The 25,816-nt window shown below is 45.3% G+C and overlaps 1 protein-coding gene across 3 annotated transcripts in view; it reads right to left on the bottom strand.

The window, feature by feature from the left end:
- Nucleotides 1–25,816, bottom strand: part of LOC111872475 (obg-like ATPase 1) — a 92,466-nt gene that overhangs the window by 25,849 nt on the left and 40,801 nt on the right. For 2 of the 3 annotated variants that reach the window (XM_023866431.2, XM_023866432.2), the window contains exons 4-6: nt 22,978–23,105; nt 6,047–6,222; nt 447–524 (exon numbers count right to left, since the gene is read on the bottom strand). In XM_023866431.2, the coding sequence (XP_023722199.1) occupies nt 447–524; nt 6,047–6,222; nt 22,978–23,105 (382 nt within the window). The remainder of the gene's footprint in view (nt 1–446; nt 525–6,046; nt 6,223–22,977; nt 23,106–25,816) is intronic. The other variant, XM_023866433.2, reaches the window with a different exon arrangement.

Below are 25,816 nucleotides of genomic sequence, written 5' to 3'. Positions count from 1 at the left end.
CTTTACTTGAAATAACAAAATATCCGAAGCTAAAATTTACACAGCAAGAAATTATCCAACACCAACTTCCTCTATCATCAGCTGACTGTCACATCAGAGGTAAAGCCTAAAACTTAAAGCCCGAGAATGTGATAATGTACTGCCTGATCAGGGCTACTGCACATCTCGATGGGGTGCAGGGAGCCAGGTTGCAATGATGACAAGCGGGGCAAACCTCAAGGAACTCGACTGCTCCAGTGCCATTTGCCCACCGTGAATCTCACATGAACTCACCCGAGACTCAGATGATAAGCCACCGTCTAGTGCGAGTTTCTAACACTACATTAAATTGGGATAAACAAATCTGGAAGTTTACAACACAACCAAAATACAATTCTGCAACCCGTCCATCAGATGCCACGCAGATATATTCTCTGTAATTAATAAGTTGAGGTAAGCCTACTTACGTCATTGGCGTTCCAATCGCCGAATCTGATGTGCTGCTTCTCATCCACTAGAAGTGTCTTGATCTTGCAGAGAATATCCTGAAAAAGAAGCAATTGTCACTCACTCATTGAGGTGAGCCCTTCTCGAGAAGCCACCACTTGTGCAGCTACTCAAGAACTTCCCAGCATTTTATGGAACCTGAAGGTTCATTACCGTGTTCACAAGAGTCCTCCACTGGTCCCTATCCTGAGCCAGATCTATCCAGTCCATACCATCCCATCCTTTCTCTCTAAGATCCATTTTATTATTATCCACCCACCTACGTCTTGGTCTTCCTAGTGGTCTCTTTCCTTCTGGCTTTCCCACCAATATCCTGTATGTATTCCTCGTCTCACCCCTCTTGCTACATGTCCTGCCAATCTCATCCTCCTTGACTTGATCATTCTAAATACACTTGGCGAAGAGTACAAGTTATGAAGCCCCTTATTATAGAAAAAAATAAATATTTTTGAAAAGTACTTATTAATTCTTGGTCTATTTCACGAGTGTATACAAACATTTTTGTTGGAAAACCTGCGATGGGAAGACTTAAGCGTAGATGGAAGAACAATATTAAATTGGACCTCAAAAGAAAAAAGGTTGGAGGATGTAGATAGGATTCGCCTGGATGTGGGCAGAGACCAGTGGCGGTTCTCGTGAACCTTCGGGTTCCACACAATGTTGGGAATTTGAGTTGCTAAACAACTATTAGCTTTCGAAGGGCTCAGCTACGTGGTGCAAGCCAGGTGAACGTCCTTAAATAAATAAGACAGACAGACAGACGGCATTCGAAAAACAACGTTTACATAGTATGGGATGGTGCACAGAAAGCGCAAATCCGACAGAATCTCGATGTACACAATGTCCACAGTCACAGCACTGTCTCACATTACTGAGAATTCGAAACGCACCCCATGAACTCTACCGCGATACTTACACATCGCCTTAACAGCCGTGGCTACCGTACATACTGGCAAGAGTTCGGACTAACACGCTTCGAACTCCGGCAGGGGTACGAGATTTTTCCCTCCCTGCCGCTTTCCTAGTCGGCTTCAAGTCCCACCCACCTTATTCAAAGGTACCAAAGGCTCTTTCCCGCGGGATAAAGCAGGTCGAGAGTGAAGCTAACATTCACTTCCACACAGTACCACGGTTAAGAATGCTTTACATTAACGTGTGCTGTAAATCTCATGTTACATTTCGGGCGTCCTCAGTAACCGACAGAGATAATTAAAAGGGAAGATATTCATCATTCGCTGTACAAGCTGCCGTGATGTTAACTTCCCTCCCTTTCTCTCGTATTCCTTTCCAGTAAAACTTGTTATCGAGCGATACGTCGAGGCCGAAGTTTAACGTCACCTCACAAGAATAACGCGCATAAATAGTCCGTTAACTTAACGTTCAAGTAACCTGTCAATGGTCGACATTCCGTCGCTGTGGCGACCAGAAATTGTGTACTCCATCTCACCGTTACATCGAGTTTCCAAGTACAGAAAGATTTCAATCAAACCGGACAATACTCTATGGAGAGCCCGCATATTAATTACGAGTCAATAAACCCTCACTCATCTGGATTAATTGGGGGCGATGCGTCATCCGGATTAAGCGATTATTAGGGTTAATGAAGCAAAAGACAGGCCTAAAAGACAAACAAAACCTTAGAGAAACAAACAAATGGAAAATTTGATGATACAGGCAGTGCTGATAAAAAAACATCACTGCAGCAATTTCTTCCTCTGTCAGAAGCTGAAATCCAGGGTCTCCTTCATCCAGCTGAAGCCAATCTCGGATATGTTCTTGTGTGGCTTCAGTCTCTCCATCTGCCCTCAACACAGTCTGAACGTCCTCTTGCTCCTAAATGTCACGTGCCTTCTAAAGTATGTACTCAACCGCAAAAACGAGCCGGGGTGGCATACTCGGTATAGCGACTGGCTATGTGCCGGCCGCCCGAGGAGAGTCCCGGTAGGGTCAAGTAGCCCAGACGGGCTCTGGGGTCCACCCAACTTCCTAGCCAATGGGTACCGATGGCTTTTTTCCTTGTGAGTAAAGCAGCCGGGGAGTGTAGCTGACTACTCCCTTACAGTTAGGGTCGACCGCGACATAGTTCAAGCGGTTAGTCGCTGGCTTCCCACCGCGGCGGTCTGGGTTCGATCCTGGGTCTGGTCAAGTGGGATTTGTGGTGGACAAAGTGGCTCTGGGGCAGGTTTTCTCAGAGTACTTCGGTTTTCCCTGCCAATTTTTATTCCACCAATTGCTCCACAACCACCCTCACCTATCATCTAGCTGCAGTACAAGGTACTTAGTCCCACCCCACTATCAATAAAAAATAATAATACAGTTAGTGTCGAGGTCAAGAAAATATGGATCTATACATTCACTCGCCCATACGTCTTCATGGCGTAGTGCTTAATTAGTTAAGGACAGCGACAGTTTTACCTTACTCAACTGTGAACTGTGATTAGGAGAGAGAACAGTACTGGCTCTCTTGAGAACGAGGCAGATACCTGGACAGAGAGGCAGGCCACAATAACACTGAATAATATGCTGTGACAAAATGGGGGTTTCAACATGGCAGGGGGGCACTGACTGCATTTCTTACGACATGTATCAATAAGTGGCAAAGTGGTGTGGGCGTGGCACTGGACCCCAGGATCCACAGCTAGGCTCGTGCCACACGACCTCTCACGAAGGGCTGCAGTTAGCTAGGATCACATACACAAAAGGATTCAGAACTTCCAAGATATGACAAGTCCTTACGAAGCTCTGATGATCTTACTGCATAGGGGAGTGGTGGTATAGCTCCACCATTCTTGACGTCGGCAGTGGATGGAGGAGGGTAGTCAGCTTCACCCCCGAGGAAAGAGCCCCCCGTACCCATTGGATATGAGGCTGGGTGGGCCCCAGAGCCGGTCTGGATGCTGTATAAAAAGAAAAATCTCTTGCCCCTCCTGGGAATCGAACCTCGACTTCCAGCCTGTAGCCAGTAGCTATCCGGGCTTCACTGTACATACAATGAAGCACAGGTAAAACTTCTAAACTTCACAGTTCAGGAGGGACACGTTTTGAAAATACTATACAGGGCCACCAATTTTGTTGTTGCTTATTTAACGATTATGTCAGTGTCTAGACTACATAAACTCAGATGATAGGATGACTGATGCACTGGAACGGATTTGGAAGGAAGCGACTATGGCATAATCTAAGTACTAACCATGTATTTGCCTGGAAGGACTGAGGCAAAGCACGAAAAACTCATCTTTGCAGGTGTTCTAGCGGAGATTCTAGACTGCAATTCTAGTGCGTCATTGTAGGGATTTGACTATCAAGTACATACTAAATGAAGCACTGTTTACTGTGCAGAAAACACACTGCGTCTCCATTACAAAGCCCAGCCGGTTAATGTTGTTCAGAGAAGTCACTGCTGTTTATTGTGAGAATCACACGGAACATAAATGTACCGTGTGGGCAAAATGCAGAGTATTTTAATGTTACAGCAACGGTATAAATAGTAATCACTACACTTTAAACGCTAACTTCGAAACATATAAATAAATTAAATATTTAAAAGATCTTGTTCCCCGCACACAGAAAACGCATTATGTCTCCATAGCAGGGGCCAATCAGTTAATACTGTTTATGGAAATAATAGCTGTTTATTGTGAAACTAATAACAAGAACATCAATATAATCTATACATAAAATGCATCGTGTTTTGAATGTTAAAGGAGATGGTATATATAACTACCAATGTGCTCTAAAGGGTTAAACATATCAAGAATCAATCAATCAAATCAGTGTTTGAAAGGCGCTTGGTCTGAAAATCAGAAGACATAAAGAGCAGGAAATGAGACAATACCAAGCAAGCTTTCTCGGTCTGTGTGACTCAGCTGTATTGTGTGTATCCTACCGCTGAGAGTGACTTGCACAATGCTGAATGCTGAACGACGTCTTGCTGAGGGCCCGACGCACCCACTGCTTGAGGAGTTCCACTGATTCTATTAAGATTACATTGTGACCAGTCAGCAAAGACACCCATCGCGGTTATCAATAACATTATCTCAAATATCGTGAACCACTTCAGGCACAAGGACCACGAGTTGCACCTGGGAGACCTTCCTTAATTCATTCAAAGACCGGTGACCTTCTGTTCTATACTTCAAACATTTCAGTTTTGAGATTTAAACACAATTCTGTCATTTGTTCAAAATGGGAATATCTGGACCTGAGTGCGAGAAAGCAACAGGAGAATGGAGAAAATTACACAAAATGGAGTTTTATAATTCATCTTGTGTACCACATGGGAGATCTGAGAAACTGAATCAAGATAATTGTCTGAAAATGTATAGGGAAGAAGAAACTACTTCAGGGTCAAAGGCGTCCATGTGAGGCTAACATTAATATTGTCACGTGAGGGAGTGAGTGTGGACGCGATTTGGATTGGTAATTGGGTTTACTGACCACTTACAAATCGTATCTACAAGTAACTGCAGCGCTATGGCTAATTCACACAACTCTATAATTCAGTACAACATGCACTTAATCTTCTCTGTATGGCGGGTCTTCATTAGTCGTTGCCAGGTAACGGCTACCAACGGCGGACGTTCTCCCTTACTCTGGGTTCCCGAAATTCCCCGTGCCTCAGCTACCAGCTTCTCACATCTGAACTGGCTCACTCACCCATCAACCACTTCACTTCGCTCAACTGCACTGCACTGACTAACTTACACTAATTGTCCTCGGACCGCATAGAATACACTGTTCCTCGTTATTGTAGTTCAACTGTTGCCATGGGAATATGCTTCTTTGCGAAGCCGTTACTCAGAAACGGCTCTTATAATATTTGCTTAGCTCGAGATCACTGCCCAGCAACGGCATACACGACACACACGCCCCTGAACACAGAACTGTGTGGGTTAGGGTAACTGCGAGAAATCGGGACGTGGGGATCAAGTGGAAGATGAAGGAGGGATGAAAAGGAAGAGGTGAGAGATGAGGAAGGAGCTAAATGAGTAGAACTGGTAGTGGAAGGTGGAGAACGTGGAAATAAGGAATAATTATGATCAAACAGAGATGATTCAAAAGGAAGAGATTAAGAAGAAGGCGCAGATAGATCGAAGGGTAAGAAGAGTAAACTGAAAAGAGAGAAAAGTTGTTGCTGAAACGTCCATCCGACAGCTGTACTGTTCTGCATAGAACTGACTTGGGTATGAACCGGTTAGATAGTGCGCTGCATTCATGAGGCTCAAGAGACCTAGGAGTTGATATTAAAACGGAACTTAAAGATATAAATGGAATGATAAGTTACGATAGAGTCCAGCTGAGTGCTTGGCATTCCTGCTCCATAGTCAGCATGCAGCAGGCACAAAATCTTGGCAAGGAGACAAACTGTCCTGTCCTCTCCGTGATACTCATAGTCTCTCCAGGTAAATGTCATGATAGTACCTCAAATTAGGCCATAAACTCATCCTTCTAAATCCCTTCCAATTCGTCGATCATTGTACCATTTGACGCTACATGATCTAGATAGTGATAATATCGTGAAGAACCCCCCCCCCAAAAGGAGACTGTGTAAGGAACTCACATATTCTGGTTTCAGTTTCTTATCTCCGCCACGGAGAACAGTTCTCTCCAGCTTCTCCAGGTGCGCAGTCAGGTACTCCTCGTCCTTGAGTCGCAACTCCTCGTTGATAATCTCCATGTCTCTGATTGGGTTTACCTCGCCCTCCACGTGAGTCACATCTTCGTCCTCGAACGCTCCTGCAGAACACAGAAAAGTCTGGTTTGTCAAACGGTACGAGCAGGCCGTGCTATAGCTCAGGCATCCCACCGGGTCACGTCATGTGGGATTTGTGGTGGACAAAGTGGCAATGGGGCAGGATTTCTCCGAGTACTTCGGTATCCCCTGCCAATCTTCATTCCACCGACTACTCCACAATCACCCTCACCTATCATTTGGGGCAGGTACAGTACGCCAATAGAGGCCGCAGTGCCAAGTGGACTGAGTCTCACCCCGCTGAGATTAACAAAAGAAAAATAAAAACGGCCAGGGACATAACATTTAACCTCTAAGTCACATAATTCATTCAGGTACGTTCGTGGGAAGTTGGTCAACTGACTTCCTGCCATTTAAACCAACCCAAAAGAGCATTCATGTGTTCACAAAAGCCCAATACTCTTTCTTTCGTGTTACGATTTTCCAAACAAAAGAGAAGGAATCGACCATATGTATACATTTCCTAGCTTCTTCATTAATACCGTGGCGCATAGACTCGTTCTTAAGCAGTGACTCTGTAAACGGCGGCCGCTGCTAGGTAACGCCCGCAACAATATGACGGGGTTATGCAACCCGTTTCTAATCAACGGACAGGTAAACACGCCTATAACGATAGGGGTACGGTCGGAAACGATGTTTTCCATTTGGTCCGTGCAAAATGGATATAAAGAAGAGTTCCGTTGAGAATAGGCAACCCGTGTGGAGGCGGGGTCGAATATCTCCACCGTGACCCTGCGAGACGTGGGAGGCGAAGAAAAGGGAAGTCTCAAATCTGAGGCAGTAAAATATGGTCGTGAGTCCCAATGGAATAGGACCCGAGAAAGACTGCGCTGGCAAGTGCCAGCAGCATATACAAGACAGAATTTTCCTCTCGTCAGAGAGGGCGCCCTACAAAAACAAAACCGTAACTGTCAAACAGTAATAAATATCTGGTCATGAGCACACATTGGGCTCGATACCAAGACTTACTGACTGACTGACCGTCAGTCGCCATGTGACTTGGACTTGAGAATCGGCAGTCGAATTCCGGAGTTCTAAGTGAGCAGTTAGTCGAGAGTCGGGCTCTGCAAGGGAAGCGGAGAAGATGGTGCTATGAGCTCAGGTGTGGAGTGTTAACCAGCAGTCCTCTTCTACCCTATTCGTGCTACATGCCCTACCCATCTCATCCTCCTTAACTTGATCATTCTAATTGCACTTGGAGAAGAGTACCACTTAGCTTATTCACTATGGCATGAAGTCTAAGAGGGAAGGGAGGTATAGCTCCACGTATTCTGGAGGTGAGTCAACTTCATTCCTCGGCCGCTTTAAACCCTCCCCTCGGTACGGACTGGATAGGAGGCTGGGTGGGTCCCACAGCGGGTCGGGACGCTTTCGAGAAGATAAAAACCCTGTTGCCCTGCCGGGAATCGAATACAGATTCCTCTGTTGTTCAGTAAGTACCGTAGTCATTACACCGACTTCATTCAAAAGACACGATAAGAACACTAATTTTGGTCCCTGAGTAGTGTGATTAGTGTCTGATCTGCAGCTTTGTCGCCGGTAGGTGATGATGGATGTTCGGTTTGCATGCACGAGGAAGAGGCAGCTGGCCAGCCCGCAGGGGGGGCTGTGTCACCATGTTTGTTTGGGGGTAACTGCTCCGCTGCTTCCCTTCCGCGGAGCTGTGACATACGGAAATCATGCACTAACACTTCCCTTGCAGGCGGTTACCGGCGTTTCGGAGCAACTTCCTACCTCTATCTTCAGGCAAAAGGGTTTATTTTTTGGAGGACAGCATCGGGTGCAGGAGACCCTGGGGTCCGTCCAGGTTCCTACCAAACGTGTAGGGGGTGGGGGGTCAAGATGACCAATCACTGCAATATTTATATCGGAGTTAAGGAAGTATAAAGCTATACGTCCATTCCTCTACGTGCTTTCATAGTGCGGTGCTTAATTAGATACGAAGTTGCAAAAAGCACGTAACAGTGTCGCGACGTTTGCTGTATGCTGTCTGTCTACAGCAGTTGCCCCGAAAGTGGGCTGTGCCGCCCCCTGGGGGCGCTGGTGGTAGGCCCCTCCGAGCGCGTTTTTCTCTTATTTACGATCGAAGCGACTTCAGGCCAGATATTGGGAAACTGGTACCACTTCAACACGACCATCCATCGCATTAAGAGTTTACTAAGAGTGAAGCAATTACTATGTGGTTCTGCATGGGTGTGAAACTTGGTCTCTGACATTAAGGGAGGAACATAGCTTGAGGGTGTTTGAGAAAACTGCATAATGAGGAGCTTCATAACTTGTACTCTTCTCCAAGTATAATTAGAATGATAAAGTCAAGAAGTATGAGATGGGCGGAGCATGTAGCGGGATTGGGGGAGGAGATGAATGCATATAGGATATGTGTGGGAAAGCCAGAAGGAAAGAGACCACTAGGAAGACTAAGAAGTAGATGGGTGAACAATATTAAAATGGATCTTAGAGAGAAAGGTGAGGTGATATGGATTGGATTCATCTGGCTCAGGATATTGACCAGTGGAGGGCTGTTCTGAACACAGTAATGAACGTTCGGGTTCCATAAAATTCTGGGAAGTTCTTGAGTAGCTGCACAATTGGCGGCTTCTCAGGAAGGGCTCAGCTCCATGAAGTTAGGTTTAGTTACTAAATGTGGTATCTTATTTTATTTTTATTATCTTCCTTAGTGGGTTGTGCAAATCGCTGTTCTGAACGATACTTTTTTATGGGGAACAGGGCACAGGAGATGACTGAATGGAAAAAGTTTGAGAACCACTGGTCTACAACATGCTAACTCGGGAACAGTTGAACGGATATTCATGAAATTTGATACTGAGTTTTACTAAAATATGTCGACTACACTGCTCACAATCTTGTTAATTGCTTCTCTTTGACTTACCTCCGGCCAAGCGCTCTTAAGACAAAGTATGACAGGAACAGTAAGGCGTCTGTCTTCGAGACTTCTTAATTGATTAAGCACGTGACCGCTTTGGAACGGAAGGGAACTGTTGCACATTAAGTAAGACACGGTAAGATGTGGGGCCCAAATAAGAGTCAGCTCATTCCGAAAACAAAACAATGACGATAAGCGACAGGTAATTATGTGAAGAGGGAATTATTTTATGCCGGGTCGGTTTTGAATAATGAGATATGCAGCCCGCATGTCAGACGGCCACACAAGGTGACAAAGGCGGTCAGGAGCACAGACGAAAACACAGCAAAAAAATTAATGAAATCATAAAACAGTACGGCCAAGCGGCCGCTCTTATTACTTTATAGGCCTACACGTTACGGGGTCGCATTGTGCGGTTTAATGACAGATAATAATCGTTTTCTTTTTTGTGGTTCATTCTACGACGTTGCAAGCAGTTGACCCTTATAGCGTCGGATGGTAGGATGATCAGTGAAAGATGATTTTTAAAGGATTTGGAAGGAAACTGTCGTGGCCTATTAGTATTATGTCGGCATAGGTGTAGCGGCAGATGGGGGCACGCGGTAGTGTAGTTGGTTGAGGCACTATGTTACAAGCCGGAAGGTCGCAGGTTCGATTCCCGATGAAGTCACTGGATTTTTCAATTTACCTAATCCTTCCAGGCGTTCTATGACCATGGGGTCGACTCAGCCTCTAACAGAAATGAGTACTAGGAATCTTCCTGGTGGGTAAAGGACGGCCGGCGCGTAAGGCTGACAATCTTACCGCCATCTGTGTGGTGACTGTCTAGAGAAAATGTGGGAGCCTCGACGTCTCTCACCTCCACGGCCTGTTACAGACAGCTTTATCCTTTCTATGTTTAGCAGAATCACGAGTCCAGAGCGAGATTCGAACCGAATACCTCCAAAATACAAGTCTTGAGCGTTGCCGCCGCACCAGCATGTTATGTAGAATGACTGGTGAATAATAAATTGGAAAGGATTTGGAAGGAACTGGTCGTGGCAAACTGGAAGCATTACACCGCCTTTTTCCTGAACGGACCACGACAAACCTCATTCATGTTTCCGTCACGATTCGAGCACAGGATCTCTAGAAGAGAAGTGTACAGAACCTGTTCTATGTGATGACCACTGAACAACGAATGGAAAAGGATTTAGAAGGAAGCGACTGTGGCCGAATCCGGGTACTATCCTGGTATTCGTCTGGGAGTGAGGAAAACCACGACCACTGTAGAGGAATTGAGTTTCTCACGGAGTTGGTGACGAAGACTTCCATCTTCTGGGGTATAACGCCGTGTAGTCCGCTGAAAGTCAACAGACGTTTCAGAGGAACAGGTCGCCTCAATATTCAGGGATGAAGGACAAGCCAAGTAAGAAAGCAGCATAAGGAGGAAGGACGGAAAGCTATATCCCACAATACAGAATTCGTAAGGTAGGGTAAAGCTGTCCCTGCGCTTAACCAATCAAACACTGCGCCATGAAGACTAAGGGGAGTGGATGTATAGACCCACGCTTTCTTGACCTCGGCAATAGTAGGAGATGAATGGTAAGCTTCATGACCCGGCCACTTAACCCTCGGTACCCTTTGGATAGGAGGCTGGGTGGGCCCCAGAGCAGGTCCGGACGACGTAGAGAAGAGAAAATTCTTGTACCCACGGGGGCTCGAACTCCGACCCCTTGGCCGTCCAGTCTATAGCCAGTCTCTATACCGACTGAGCTATCCCGGCTTTTGTACAGAACTCCTAAAGATAAAAATTGACAGGATCGCTGGTTTCCGGGACTACGCTCGAACTAGGCACCCCCGAATATAGGTCTACGGCGTTAGCGCGACGCAAACTTGCTCAGTACCCGACTTCCATGAAATCTGAAGGTTCACAAGGCCCTATTCTATGTGAGCTACGTGAATGAAACCTCGCGTTTTCTTAAGAAGCTAAGGTCGCTCACAATAGCGAGACATTTCCCCGCCTTATTATGCAGTCCGCAGAGATCCACTGTCGTGTTTACAAGCGTCCTGTCCCGAGCCAGTTGAACACAATACACAGAGTCACACACAAGTCCTTCATTCCCAGGTATTGGGTTCATATCGAGTTTTTGTTCTAGCCTCTCTTGGGTGTAGCGGTAACGAGAGGGAACACGGCTTCAGGAACAGAAGTAAAGGTTACAAAACAATCCTGTTTCGACTTCATATATTCCTTCTGTTCATTCCAACGACTTCGTCGGTGTCGAAGTCCTGCTTTATACCTCTTTCAACAGCGGGACACGCGGTACCGTAGTTGGTTGAGGCATTATGGCACAAACAGGAAGGTCGCGGGTTCGATTCCCGATGAGGTCAGTCAGATTTTTCAATTTATCTAATCCTTCCAGCCGCACTATGACCCTGGGTTCGACTCAGTCTATAACAGAAATGAGTACCAGGAATCTTTCTGGGTGGTAAAGGGCGACCGGCGCGTAAGGTTCCGGGTGACAGACGCCTGGTACAGCTTACCATAAAGTTGTTCACTGCTGTTGCAGCTATACTCCAGTTCCTACAGCAACGGTACTGCGTCATCGCGGGTTAGTGACGTAGTCCGTTGCGTCATCCTTAGAAAGTTACTAGAATTTATTGTCATGTAAATGAGTCACTATAGACGGGGTTTGGAGTAGTAATTGGATTTACTGCACTCCTAAACAAGTCGTAACTACGAATAACTACGAGAGTCTCACTGAGTTACACACTCCAAAGTTATTGCTGAGCTGATCAGTGCCTTATTCACGGCACGGACCGCACAGAAAATGTCTCTTCCATTATTGCGTGGTCTCCTCTTGCCGGGGTAAAAAGTCCACAGAGCAGTACTGGCGCCTGTGTACTTAGCTGTTACTTGGTACTTGGCAACCGTACGGTTGCTTACATAAAGTATGAAGCATAGTGGGCGTCGGAACAGATGGTTTTTCGTAGCAAACTTTACAAAATCCTGTTCTTTTCTTGTTTCAATTTTCATGGCTTTTCAGGTATCACACAATCCATCTTAATTATTGCGGTTTTTATTACAATTTTATCATATACTTCACGTGATACTCCTTCCATAAATGAAGAAAGGTATTTGTTCCAATATATTATAATTAATAGTTTGGTATCTATGTACCTCATTACACGGTGACACGCCTAACACCAATGCGTTGTGTCAAAAGAGAAGACCGGAAATGGCGTACTCTCTACTGTACATCACAACATTCCGAACGGCGTTCTCTGTTGTTCATTAAGCTTACTGGTGCTATCTTTATCCAACCAAGGCCCTATGTAAACAGTACTTCATTACGAGTCAATATGGCTAGAAACCGGAACTGTAAGACAATTTTAGTGAAAGCCTCTATTACTGATTTTTTAAATATCTGACCAACAGTTTAGGTACGAGGGTTGGAACTTTAATAGTGGCAACTATTTATTTACAACTGATACAAAATAAATGCATGTTTCGAAGTTTTACTGTCCTTCAATGTAGTCACCAGCATTGCCAGCGATGTGGAAGTCGTAGGATACCTTTAGCAGCGCCTGTTGTGTTGTTAGTTCGAATGGAGCGGTCTATTGCCTGAAGAATCTCTGGAACAGTTCTGAAGGAATGCCTTAGGAATCAGGTCGAAGTCACAAGGGCTTAAGTCCGGGGAGCACTTCCCAGGCTCATCGATCGAACAAATCAGCCACAGCTTGCGCTGCATGCGGCCGAGCATTGTCCTGCAAAATGATGGGTGGGTTCTGCAGAAAGTGTCGCCCCTTCTTTCTCAAAGCTGGTCGCAGGTTGTTTACCAAAAATGAACAGTAATACTGTGCGCTGACGGTCTGCTGTTGGGGAACGGTATGCGGTAGGATAACACCATCACAGTCGTACACGAGTATCACCATAACTTTCACATTGCTGGGGTTCTGACGAACTTTTGATTCATTTTCGTGGTTACCCGTAATGACGCCGTTCGCTCTATTGGCGTTTCATTTGTGGCTCTTACGATTTGGCCCATGTCTCATCCAGCGTAATGATACGGCGTAAGAAAGCCTCTCCTTCGCGCTCATAGCGCTCCAAGTGGTTACGAGCAGCGTCGTATCGTGGCCATTTCTGCATTTCTGTCAAATCATGCGGAACCCATCGGGATGCACTTTTTCTCATGTCCAGTCGTTCCTTCAGAATGTGAAGCACAGTCGTATGCGCTAATCCTGTCTCTGGGGCCAGCTCACGAATCGTATGGCGTTGATCACTCTCCAGTAACGCGGAAAGAGCATACACTTTTCACTAGGACGACCTGGCCGACGCATGTCTGCCACATTTTGGCGTCCCTCGTTGAAGGCTCTTACCCACCTTGCCACTGTTCTGTAAGGCAATGCAGATTCCCCGCAAGCCTACTGAAGACCTTGATGACACTGTCGTGCTGTACGGCCTCTGGCACATTCAATCTCTATCCAACTCCGTTGTTCCTGCTCGAAAACATCGTGACAACACTAAATTAGACCGCCAGCTAACACTCGGCCCTGTTCTTCTCGTCACTGCGTATGCGCGTGATGTGGGAAGGGAGAGTCCACTTTCTCTGAGGTAAGGTAGGTATGTAACTAGCGTGTGGTATAAGCCACATTATTTGGTTCCGTTGCATGGCGTCTCTACAGCAGTGTTTCCACTATTAAAGTTCCAACCCTCGTAAAAGTACAGATGTCCAAGTGCTTATTAAGCCCTACGCCAAGCTGGTGTATAGGGGAGTGGATGTATAGACCCACGTCTTCTTGACCTCGATACTAGTTGGTGTGGTTAGCTTCACGCCCCGGCCGCTTTACCACCGGGTAAAGAACCCCAGGTAAGCACTGGATAGGAGGCTGGATGGACCCCAGAGCCGGTCTGGACGACACAGAGAAGAGAAAATCTTTGCCCCTACCGGGATTCGAACTCCAACTCCTTGGTAATCCAGCCCACAGCCAGTCGCTATCCTGACTCTCCAGCAGTTTTGGTGCTGATAATGTGTCACTGACAGAAACATACGATGTCCAAAAAATTTGAGCACAAACTTCCAGTATAAAATTATATCGAAATCAATGCAATGGTTCGAGTCGGGACGAGGTTAGATCTCGGACACTATGGCGTGGCTCGAGACGACACAGAAATAGAATTTCGTTTCATTAATCATCCTGAAAACTATGTGTGTTATGGAGTAAACATATGGGGCATAGAATATATTTCATTTCTATCTACAACGCTTTTTTCGAGACGTTTTACGCTTCGATATATTTTCACATAAGTAAGGGCCAGTTACATTTGTGATGTGGGCAGAAACGCATGTATAGGTCTGTATGTAAAGCGCCCTTCACTGCCGACCGACTTTAACCAAAATTGGTATCGCCCGACAAAGAAGATTTCCTATATCGAATCAGAAAGAACTTTCAGGTACTCCACACAGGGCGTCCAATTCTAATTAAATTTAGGTTATATAACTGCACGATGTTAATAACGTAATCAGATGTTTCGGAATTATGTCACAATTAACACAATGTCTTATATCAATTTATTAATCTGAAACGCCTACATTATTAAGCACTAAACAGCGGATGGTGGGACGAAGTGGGGGGGGGGCAGCATGGGCACCACCATACATACCATTTTACATAAAACTAATCCTTAAGTCACTTACGGCTACTTTTACCGGTCTGAAAAGTACCTGAAATCTGCATTATTAATACTGAATATACTGTTACGTTTATACCCACTGCTAGGCAACGGCTTGGTAAACACATCCCCAGAACACACTCGCACGCGACAATATGGCATTCATTGCTAGGTAACGGACCAGCAAACACGCCTCCATAACAATATAGGTTGAGTTTTCCATTGAGTCTGTGCCAAGGGGGTATAAAGGGACAAAGAAGGTATCTTGAGGAGTACAGAACAGTAATCGAGGGTAGTCGAATGGAGTGTTCGGAATTGGCGGCTGCACAATTATGGCAACAAAGGATTAGGGCGGTGCCAAGAAAACTTCATGTGTCAGTTGAAGTGACAGTGAGAATGTGATAAATCCGTTGTCAGGATACGACTAATGAAGACTGAGACCCCTAGTGCGTGTGGAACGGTGAACTGCCAAGTGTGCAGAATAGCGATAGCGCTGTATTGCCTGTAGTCTCGCGTTGTGAATATTCACCCCTAAACGTGACAATACTTTCTTCAATTTTGATATATGTTCAAAATTCTGGGGAAAGGGGGAGGCAGGTGTGTAGTTTTCCACTCACTTTCAGCGCCCATAGAGAATACACTATCCTACGAGTCGCAAACGAAGTTACACTCGCATCAGTACAATATTAAAGTGTTAAGCAAGGTTAGAGCCGAACCGAATTTTAATGATGAACACGTGGATATGGCCACTTTTCGTGAGAACACAGTAAGCATATCCACAATAGGAAGGAATGAATTAATTTTCGGGCCCTAAACACAAGTGATGTACCTGCTAAAGGTGTTTTATAGGCTAGCCGGGATAAGGTAAAAATTATTTTAAAAAGGGAGTAAATTCAATCAGCCGAAACACGTGGAGGGAGGAAGGAATTGCAGGCATCCACGTCAGCAGCTGCCTACTGAGTGTCTGCACGGGGCCGCGAGATGACGGGAGGTGTGGTCGGTCGGTAGCCATGTGAGCAGCACGGAGGCACGTACCACACCCTTTTCCAGCTAATTGTTCATCTACTGTACTGTCACCTTTTGATTCACTAATTCATTAACGCGAGAGGTGTAGTACTTCGCTGCCTCCCCCTTCTCTGACCCTGCGGGGTCACGTGTCGTTATACAGCATCTACAGCGCAGGCGCACAAATTTGCTAACCCGTCACAAAGTATCAAGACTTCGTATCTTGTAGCCTGTCGGCAAGTTTCCACACCTGCTTCTCTAAATCAGGGCAAGAATGACTAATCAGAAATCTGTTCTCCAGCCGTAACGCACCTCAGTGTACTTGGTTTGAACACCGGCAGGAGTATTCTGAGGTTCTTTGTGGTTTTATTCAGTTTCTGTAGGCGAATTTTTGGATAAGTCAAAATCAGAGTCACATTGCAACTGACAGTGAGCCAGTCAGTCAGTCTTGGTGTAGAGCCCCATCTGTGGCTCATGACCAGATATTTCTGTTTGACAGTTACGGTCTTGTTTTTGTGGGGCGTCCTTTCTGACAAAGAGGACGGGTCTGTCTTTTCTCAGAGTCACTGCAGTAGTAATTCGTCATAATGGAATAGATGTTTACATTTTACTTGTTAAACATGTTGCAATGTATATGCAATATATACATGGCCTCTGTCAGTCCAAGCGAATTCTGGAATAGTCAAGGTCAAAGTTACTTTACGACTGGCGGTTTACCACCAATCAGTCTGTCTTGGCGTCAGCCCCCTGAGGCCCACGACCAGAGATTTTCTCCAAATGAACTCTTACGGTCATAGTCCTTATGTAACAAGCTCTCTGACGAGAGAATGGGTCTGTCATGCCGCTGGCCCTCGCCAGCGCATTCACTATCGGGTCTGAGTCCCGCTGAACTCATGACCATATTTTACTGTCTCAGATGCGAGACTCCCCCAACCTAGAGGGACAAGTCCCCGTATTTATATCGCCCGGGAACAGGGTGACCCAGTTGTAACCCCAGGCAATATCCTTTTTCGTCGCCTCCTACGACTCGCAGGGATACGGTGGAGGTATTCGACCCCGCCTCCACAGGGCGAAAGTAAAGACGTTCCCGCGGGAACGAAGAATGGTTGGAGGCATCGTTTTCTATTGGGTCCGTGTCTTATTAAAGGAAAGTAGGCGATTAGATCTTTTTTGAATTGTTTCATTTTGGTCCGTTACACTATCAATCACAAATTGTCAATGAAAAATCCGTCGAGTGTAACAATGTTTTTAGGTCACTTATTTATCTCACTTGCCTTACATGTTTCGGTTCAAGAGAAACCATCATCAGAGGCACGTATTACAAACACATGAAAACACTGGCGCTGCTTAACGTACACAGTATGTAAACTGCGTGGACGCTGTTACAGATGTCGAAGTGTAAAAGCACAACACTTTCTAGTAGCATTGAATGCACGTACAACTCTTGCATTCCATCTGAAAATTGCCCTCAAATTGAGCCGTCAATGTTAAAATATTGTGTGTGTGTGTGTGTGTAGTACACACACACAACCCGTAAGAAACATCCGACCATAAGCCTACACAACCTCAAGTTGACATTTCCCATCATCGGGACGAATCAACAAGAAGGAGCCGAACATTTTACTTTAAATGTTTTAAACTTTTAAATATTTTAACATTGACGGCTCAATTTGAGGGCAATTTTCAGATGGAATGCAAGAGTTGTACGTGCATTCAATGCTACTAGAAAGTGTTGTGCTTTTACACTTCGACATCTGTAACAGCGTCCACGCAGTTTACATACTGTGTACGTTAAGCAGCGCCAGTGTTTTCATGTGTTTGTAATACGTGCCTCTGATGATGGTTTCTCTTGAACCGAAACATGTAAGGCAAGTGAGATAAATAAGTGACCTAAAAACATTGTTACACTCGACGGATTTTTCATTGACAATTTGCGATTAGATCTTCCCATAACTTCTTGCTTATTTTCTCATATACGTAGTATGAGAAAGTATTTGATTCTGAAAAGATTTATCCCGAGATTACAACGAACTTCAGCGTCTTCAGCAGCCCCCAATACGAAAATAAGTGGTTTCTGGACTGCCGTCTGTATGTCTGGCGGATGTACGTACATATGTGTGCGCCTTGTCAGTAGCAGAGGGGTTGCACGGGCTTTATTCATATTCGACATTTAAGAGTTTATGCGTCATAGTTGCTGTCCGGATATTTATTAATATTCCACTAAAAAAAAGTCCATTCTGATCGGCTCCCAAAACCAACATCGAGATTATCTCAAAAACGGTTTTAATTACTCTGATTAAATTTAATTAATTTAAGGATACAATCTCCTTAAATATAACTAAAAATTAAAATTCGCTTAGTGGGGGGTGGAGTCCAACTGGGTCCACTCGGCACGGCGGCCACTGATTGGCCTATTGTAGCCTCCCCCCGGGGATTATGATGATGGAGTATTTGGTGGAATGAAGATTGGCAGGGGAAACCGAAGTACTTGGAGAAAACACGCCCCAGTGCCACTTTGTCCACCACAAATCCCACTTGACCAGACCCGGAATCGAACCCGGGCCGCCGCGGTGGGAAGCCAGCGACTAACCGCTTAAGCTATGACGCGGACTCTAAATATAATTATGTAAGTGATATATTCGCCGGTCACGGTAGCCGAGCGGTCTAAGGCATGTACTGTCTTCGCTCGCTTGGATTTCGTGATCGTGGGTTCGAATCCACTCAGGGCATGGATGTTTGTGTGCGTTTTTCTGTGGTTGTGTACAGGTAGAGGCCTTGCGACAAGCTGATCACCCGCCCAAGGAGTCCTACCGAATGTGTAAGATCTAGAAAAACCGAAGTGAACGGAGAAGTTCATGGAGGTAGGCCTAGGCCCACTGGGGCTGTAGTGCTAAGGAAAAAAATGATATATTCTGGAAAACAACGGTACGCCCTCTATAAATCCTAACGCCTATAAAAGTAAAAGGTAAAGTTGTCCCTGTGCTTAACTAATTAAGCACTACACTATGAAGACGTATGGGGGAGTGAATGTATAGATCCACATTTTCTTGACCTCGGCACTAGTTCGAGATAATTGAACAGCTTCACGCCCCGGCTGTTTCATTCTGGTTAAGAGCCACCGGTACCCACTGTATAGGAGGTTTGGTGGACCCCAGAGCCGGTCTGGACGATATGCAGAAGTGAAAATTCTTGATACTACCGGGACTCGAAATCCGAACCCTCGATCGTCCAGCCCGTAGCCAGTCGCCACATCCAGTATAACGAGAAAGTAAGTGCGAAGGCTTTTAAGTCACTTTTGTGTTAAAGCACGAAATTTCCCGTCTTCCCGGCGTCTGAATTTTGGCTTACACCAGTCATGGTCTTCAGCCGTTACGTCACAATGACGGCAATTGAAACGCAAAGAGACTCGAATGCTGAACTGAAAATGGAGGCGCTGGAATATATGTTTCACTGCTGCTTTTCAAATTAGCGATTTGAAAGTTACGACAAACGATGACTGATAAGTTCAATTCGAGTATCCTTTTGACAGCAGAAACATTGGCATTCGGCGCCACCCGCTGGGATGAAAGTTGTACCACGCTGACTGGTCAGAATTCTCAGTTTCCAACAGAGAATGACCCAACCAGAATAACAATACGCCGAATAAGATGAACGTAATGTAACTACAGAAAAAAGAGCTAGGAAGAACAAAGACGCCACTGAAAGCGTTAAACTCTTAAAGAGTGTTTCATCTACGAAGTTCTGTGCATGCTGTAGTTTTGGCGTCTCAAGTAACCACAACACCCCCCGTTACGAAGCAATGGTTTCTACTTGCCGCTGATATTGTCACGTACTATCTGTGACTATAGACGCGGTTTCGACTGATGAATAGATTTATTGAGCACTTATAGGTCATATCTATAACATTATCGCCATTTCCACACTTTACAGTTCACTAGAGCACACAGTCTAGTGTTCTCAGCCTGTTACTAGACGTTTCCTGGAAACGGCTCCAACAAATGGCTATTCCTCTGCGTCCGGGCTCAGGTCCTTTTCTTCACAGACTCCCGTACAGAACTAAGCCATAACCGTGTCCTTTGCTTATGACGCCTCGGCACGGGCCTCATAGAAAACACAGCTCTACTACTGTTGAATTCGTGTCTGTTGCTGCGGGAACGTGTTTACCGAGCCGCTGCCCAGAAACGGCCCTGGTATATCAGCCAAGCTCGCTGTCCTTGCATAGCAACGGTTCTACACGCCATAATATACGACACCGCCAGTGACGAGCCTACATTGCGACGGATGGTATAGGCTGACTGATGAATCTAACCTAAACCCATGTAGTTGTGTGACAATAAAAAGAATTTTAATATTTTGGTAGGTAGACCCGTTGCTAGGCAACTACAGCGAAATAAGCAGCTACATAGCAGCCGCTGCTAGGTAATGATTCTGGGATAACGGCCTTTGTTAGATAATGGCCGCAACAGAAGAAGTGGTAGGTATGAGTTGGCCGCCAGCCTGGAAATTAGTCAGTTGGAGCAATGAGTCAATTGTGAGAGATTGTGGTGGACAAAGTGGCGCTGGGGTGAGTTTTCTCCGAGTACTTCGGTTTCCCCTGCCAATCTTCATTCCACCACATTCTCCATCATTACAATCACCCAGGGCAGGCTACAATAGGCCAATCAGTGGCCGCATTGTCGAGTGGACCAAGTTGGACTCCATCCCCCACTAATCGAATAAAAAAAAGTTGTGAAAGACGCCGGCAGTAAGGACATGAACAGTGAAGCTGAGGAAGCTATGGCTTTGAAGCCGTTACCAGGCGACAACCGGTGACCACACAGCAGACCGAGCTGACAGTACTGCTGCAGTGAACTGCAGTGTGTGAATTAGCGATAGCGCTACAGTTACTTGTAGTTACGTTCTGTAGATGTTTAGTAAATTCAATTACCAATCCAAACCACGTCCATAGTTATATACCCGTGACTATCACAAAGGAAAATTAGTTTCGGCTGAATTTGTTTCATATATTGTACTTCATAAACCTAATTTATCTCAGTTCCCTTAAGGATCTATTCATGGCCCGTATCTTTAACTTAACAGCCACATATCTGTAGTCTACTGAATCAAACGGTACACCAGTCAACGAATGGGTGACAGTGAATAACGAATTGGAAGCGACGCGTAACGAAGAAGGCGTGACCTAATTTAAAAAGTTACTGTCTCAGGTCTGGCGATGAAAGCCAGAAAAGGCGGCCGTTCCTAAGGAACAGCTCTGCAAACACGCCTGTTGCAAGGCAATGACTGCAATAGACACGCACGCAACAAAAGAAGAGCTGTTAGAGGCGATGTTTTCTGTGCGGTCCGTCCCGAGACTGCGAGTCGTAGGAGGCGACAAAAAAGGGTAGTCTCAAATCTGAGACAGTAAAACATGGTCGCGGTTCCCAAGGGACTCGGACCCGAGAAAGACTGCGCTGGAAAGGGCTAGGAGCATATACAAAAGACAGACCCGTCCTCTCGTCAGAGAGGGAGCCCCACAAAAAGAAGACCGTAACTGTCAAACAGTAATAAATACCTGGTCATGAGACTTATTGACTGACTGACCGTCAGTCGCCATGTGACTTGGTCTCTGACAGGCAACAAGCCCCTTTGTCAATCATCTAAATATCTCGGTGTAATCTTCGATAAGAGGATTACATGGAGACTGCACATAGCAATGATTGAAGTCATGGCCTTCTGAGCATTTATTACAATCTACTTCCTATTCAAAAGTGAGCGTTTAAGCGCTAACGCTAAACTATCCCTCTATAAGGCACTGATTACATCAGTAATAACTTACGATTGCCCCGCATGGGAATTACCGGCAGACACCTACCCCTTAAAATTGCAGCGCCTCAAAATAAGGTTCTCAGCACTACTGGAAATTTTCCAAGGTATACATCGGTCCGTGACTTGCACATGGCTTTCAACCTTCCGTATGTATACGATTATATAAGAAAATTGCGCAGACGACAAGCAGAAGTCGTACAAAATCATGAGAATGAACATGTTCGCGGTATAGGTCAAGGTGAAGCCAGACAGAAAATATATGAGGCTTAAACTTGGCGATGGTCAAGCTTACGACCATTCAAGTGACTAAGCTGCTGTTGTAGCATAAGATACGTAAGATGGACATGATCTGCTCTGGAATGCCTGGACTGACAGAGGCCTTGTATATAGTGCACAAGGAAGAAGTTTCAATAACATGCTATATGCGCGATACGTACACTTGACAAAGGTGAAGCATATTCATACGACAAAACACCATCTTCTCGTCAGAGAGGATGTTAGTTAATTAGTTAGTTAGTTATTGGAGAGGATGGGGTTTCCCATGCACTTAGACCTGTAGTGGTCCATTGTGCTTCCCTCTATGATTTCTACCAGTCTCTATATCCTACCGGTACTGGTGCTTACCATTAGTACCGCCCAGCCAGCGAGACCGGCTCTACTAGCTGAGAGGTATCTATAATGCTTCCCCCGTCTACCAGAGGTATTAGAGACTGCTGTTGGGCGGGAAACGTTCGTTAATTTGGCTCAGTGACCTCCTTTGGAGATATGAGGTTCTTTTACGTGCCGTAAAGCTACGACACGGGACCCACGGCTTAAAGTCCCTCACGGAGGACTTGTCCCCTGAATTTTTCCGCCCTTAAAAATTCGATGACCTCCTCCGGGTATTACTACTACTACGAGTCATGAGGTGGGAACGTTACCTCTAGACTACGGAGGCCGCTTCAGAGAGGATGTTACATAAGGACTATGACCGCAAGGATTCAAATGGAAAAAAAAACTCTGGTCGTGAGTCTCAAGGGGCTTGGTGCCAAGAAGAACTAATTGGTTGTAAACCGCCAGTCGTAAATTAACTGTCTCTCAGACGGCACTTAGAAGAGTAGGAGGCTGGCGTCAGACGGCCGCCAGCCTGCGAGGACGTAAGCCCGGCAGCATAGGAACGTCCACTATTGAAAGACGTTATCAAGCAACGGCTAGTGAAGACCGTGGCTGAGAACACTAGTCTGTGTGTGATAGTGATTTGTAAAGTGTAGTCATAAGTTGTGTGTTGAAGTGTCCAATAAATCCGCTTACCATTCCAAACCCCGTCAACAGTGACTCAGCCACGTGACAACACTCGAGGCATGACACAACTAATACAAAGCCGGTTCAGTGGAAGCTAACAAAGATACTTACGACACAGGTGAAAGAGCGCGTCGCATGCCTTGATGTGTGACAGGAAAGCGTTTCCTAGCCCCTGGCCCTCTGAAGCGCCCTTTACCAGCCCTGCAATGTCCACCACATTCAAGAAGGCGGGCACCTTACTGTAACAAAGCATATAACGCATGTTCTTAACCTTCAGAACAAAAGCATCGTTACCAATTTTCTGATATGGATGATAGCGTATTGGAATACCGTCCGACCTTGAACCCACACCTGTGTGAACGCAGATTAAAGGGAGCGTAGATTTAGAAGGAGGTGGACGTGGAATGACAGAGTTTGTATTCCGGTATTTGGCAGGAGGAACTGAGGAAACAAACAAAAGCTCTGTTATAATAAATAGCCGATATTCTGTATAAGATTCGAATCGAGAACCTCCCTGGATACAAGTTTAGAGACAAATATAAAACCTGCATCAAGTGCACCCAATTTGTTTTTAATAATTAAAAAGGTTTTACTGCCCAACATGTTTCGGCCTTAATTTGCAACCAGTGCTAAAGGCAATCTGAGCCCTTTTTAAGAAGCCGCCAGTTGTGCAGCTATTCAAGAATTTCCCAGCATTTTATTGAATCCGAAGGTCCATTACCGTGTTCACAAGAGCCCTCCACTGGTCCCTATCCTGAGCCAGATCAATGCAGTCCATATCGCCCCATCCTATCTCTCTAACATCCATTTTAATGGTCTTCCTAGTGGTCTCTTTCTTTCTGGCTTTCCCACCAATATCCTCTTCAGATCAATTCGGGCTACATGCCCTGCCCATCTCAGCCTCCTAGACTTGATCATTCTAATTTTGGAGGAGAGTACAAGTTATGAAGCAGTTTTCTTCAACCTCCTGTCACTTCACCTCTCTTCTGTCCAAATATTCTCCTCAGCAACCTATTCTCAAACACCCTCAGTCTCTGTTCCTCCCTTAATGTCAGAGACCAAACACCAAAGGAATTCTTACATAATTTACACGCGATGTTTTTGATATATTTTAGTCATTTAAATCAAGTCTAATTGTAAATTCTTTGATCATCTAAAATTAATATGGTGAAACGAAATGACGGCTAGAGATAGAAGCATTTGACACTGGCTTGTCAACGTACGAGAGCTTAAAACGAATTGGACTTCCAGTTGAGTTCTCAGAGGGTGCCACACTAGTTTATAAAAATTTGCCTTCTGATTCCAACTTCCATTTTTCATCCCACTGCTTCATTTCTTCTTCTTCCTTTCGTATCAGGTCCTTTGGTACGTTTCCCATCAGAAGTAATTTAAAATTATGGATCTTACGAAGAGTCGGTAAGATTCCTTGGACGGGGGATCAGCCCTGTCGCAAGGCCGTTACCTACACAGGACAAACGCAGGCATAACTATGCCTCAAGTGGAGTTCGAACCCACGATCCAACTGTTTGAGTGGGCGAAGACATTTCATGCCTTAGACCGCGCGGCCACCGTGACCGGCTTCATTTCTGTTTATAGCAGAACATTCAAGTAGAGCAAATGTAAATATTTCAGACAGTGAAGCCACTGTCCAATGAATTCTTTTCTCTGGTTAATAGCAAACCTTTTGTGATTCTGTAACTGAATGCGAATGACAAGTCAGCTAAAATGTCTCACAGTCAAGTGATCACGTTAGCAAATGGCTCATCATTGCCATGTTCTGCTGCAATATGGGGCCTTTTGATCAGCGAAGCAACCCCTCAACATCTAATGAACCTCGCATCTAGCGAGAAGTCAGAGTCCGTGAAGTCTGGGTTGCCAAAAGCTTAGCAACACGGCCTCATCTAAATTGCAGATAGAATGGATTCCGCACCCACCAACCAGCACACGCAAATACGGGTAGACATTTTCCCTGTCCTCTAACCACCCGCCTCCCCTACTATCTCTTTTTTAACTCCCATCTTCCCTTTATTTTGTCCTTTTTTATATAAGAGTGAACTCGCAGCCCCGGAAAAATGGGTATGGAAATTTGAAATGCGTCATCATTACGTCGTGAAATTTTTGGTGCTCTTTTAAGTTTCTTGTCTTTTTATTCTTCTTCTTTCCATGTGCTTTACTCGTGGCCTTGTGTGCATTATGGTGCTCCAAGTCTGCTGAAACGCGGAAGCCATTAATTTTTACAATAGAGGGAGGAAATGTAATTTTTTATGTGCTCTCAATTTCAAGAGACGTTTTCTGGCAATATGTCAAACAAGTGTGTACGGTCATATCGAAGTAAATCCTAATATACGGCCTCTAGTGTATTTGCAGTACAAGGTGGGCGACAGACATGTACCTTAGGTGATGTACACATCGGTTATACCCGCCCGTGTAACTCGGCAAGAACTACTCAAAAAAGCAAATATCTAGAGCCCGTAGCAAATAACGGGTTAACTATAAATCTATACACGTGCGCCGCCAAGAATTCCTTCTCGCCCTCCCCGTTGCGGGGGGTGGGGGGCACAACATTTGCTTACAAACTTACTTTTGAACTGAAGAGATAGAAATCTTCTGGCATAACACGCCGTGTAGTTCGTTCAGAGTCAACCGACGTTTTCGGAGGAATATTTCGCCTCCATCTTCATGGTTAAAAGATATACCAAGAAACCAGCGTGAAGCAAGTAGCAAGTACGTCTCTGCTTGTTTCTTGCTTGGCTTATTATTCAATCCTGAAGAGAGAGGCGACACGTTACTCCGAAACGTCGGTTGACTTTCAACAGACTATACGACGTTATATCCCACAGCTGCGCGAACGTGAAATCCTGCATAACATTTAAACCGTCTAAGATATTTTTACTGGTCACCTTAAAAGTATTAGAGGCAGCTAATAAAAAAAAATAATTTGATTTTCGAA

The sequence above is a fragment of the Cryptotermes secundus genome, unplaced genomic scaffold, assembly GCF_002891405.2.
Source record: "Cryptotermes secundus unplaced genomic scaffold, Csec_1.0 scaffold507, whole genome shotgun sequence".
Lineage (NCBI taxonomy): Eukaryota > Metazoa > Arthropoda > Insecta > Blattodea > Kalotermitidae > Cryptotermes > Cryptotermes secundus.
The sequence above is the reverse complement of the archived record's forward strand: the minus strand, read 5'-3'. Positions and strand labels throughout refer to the sequence as shown.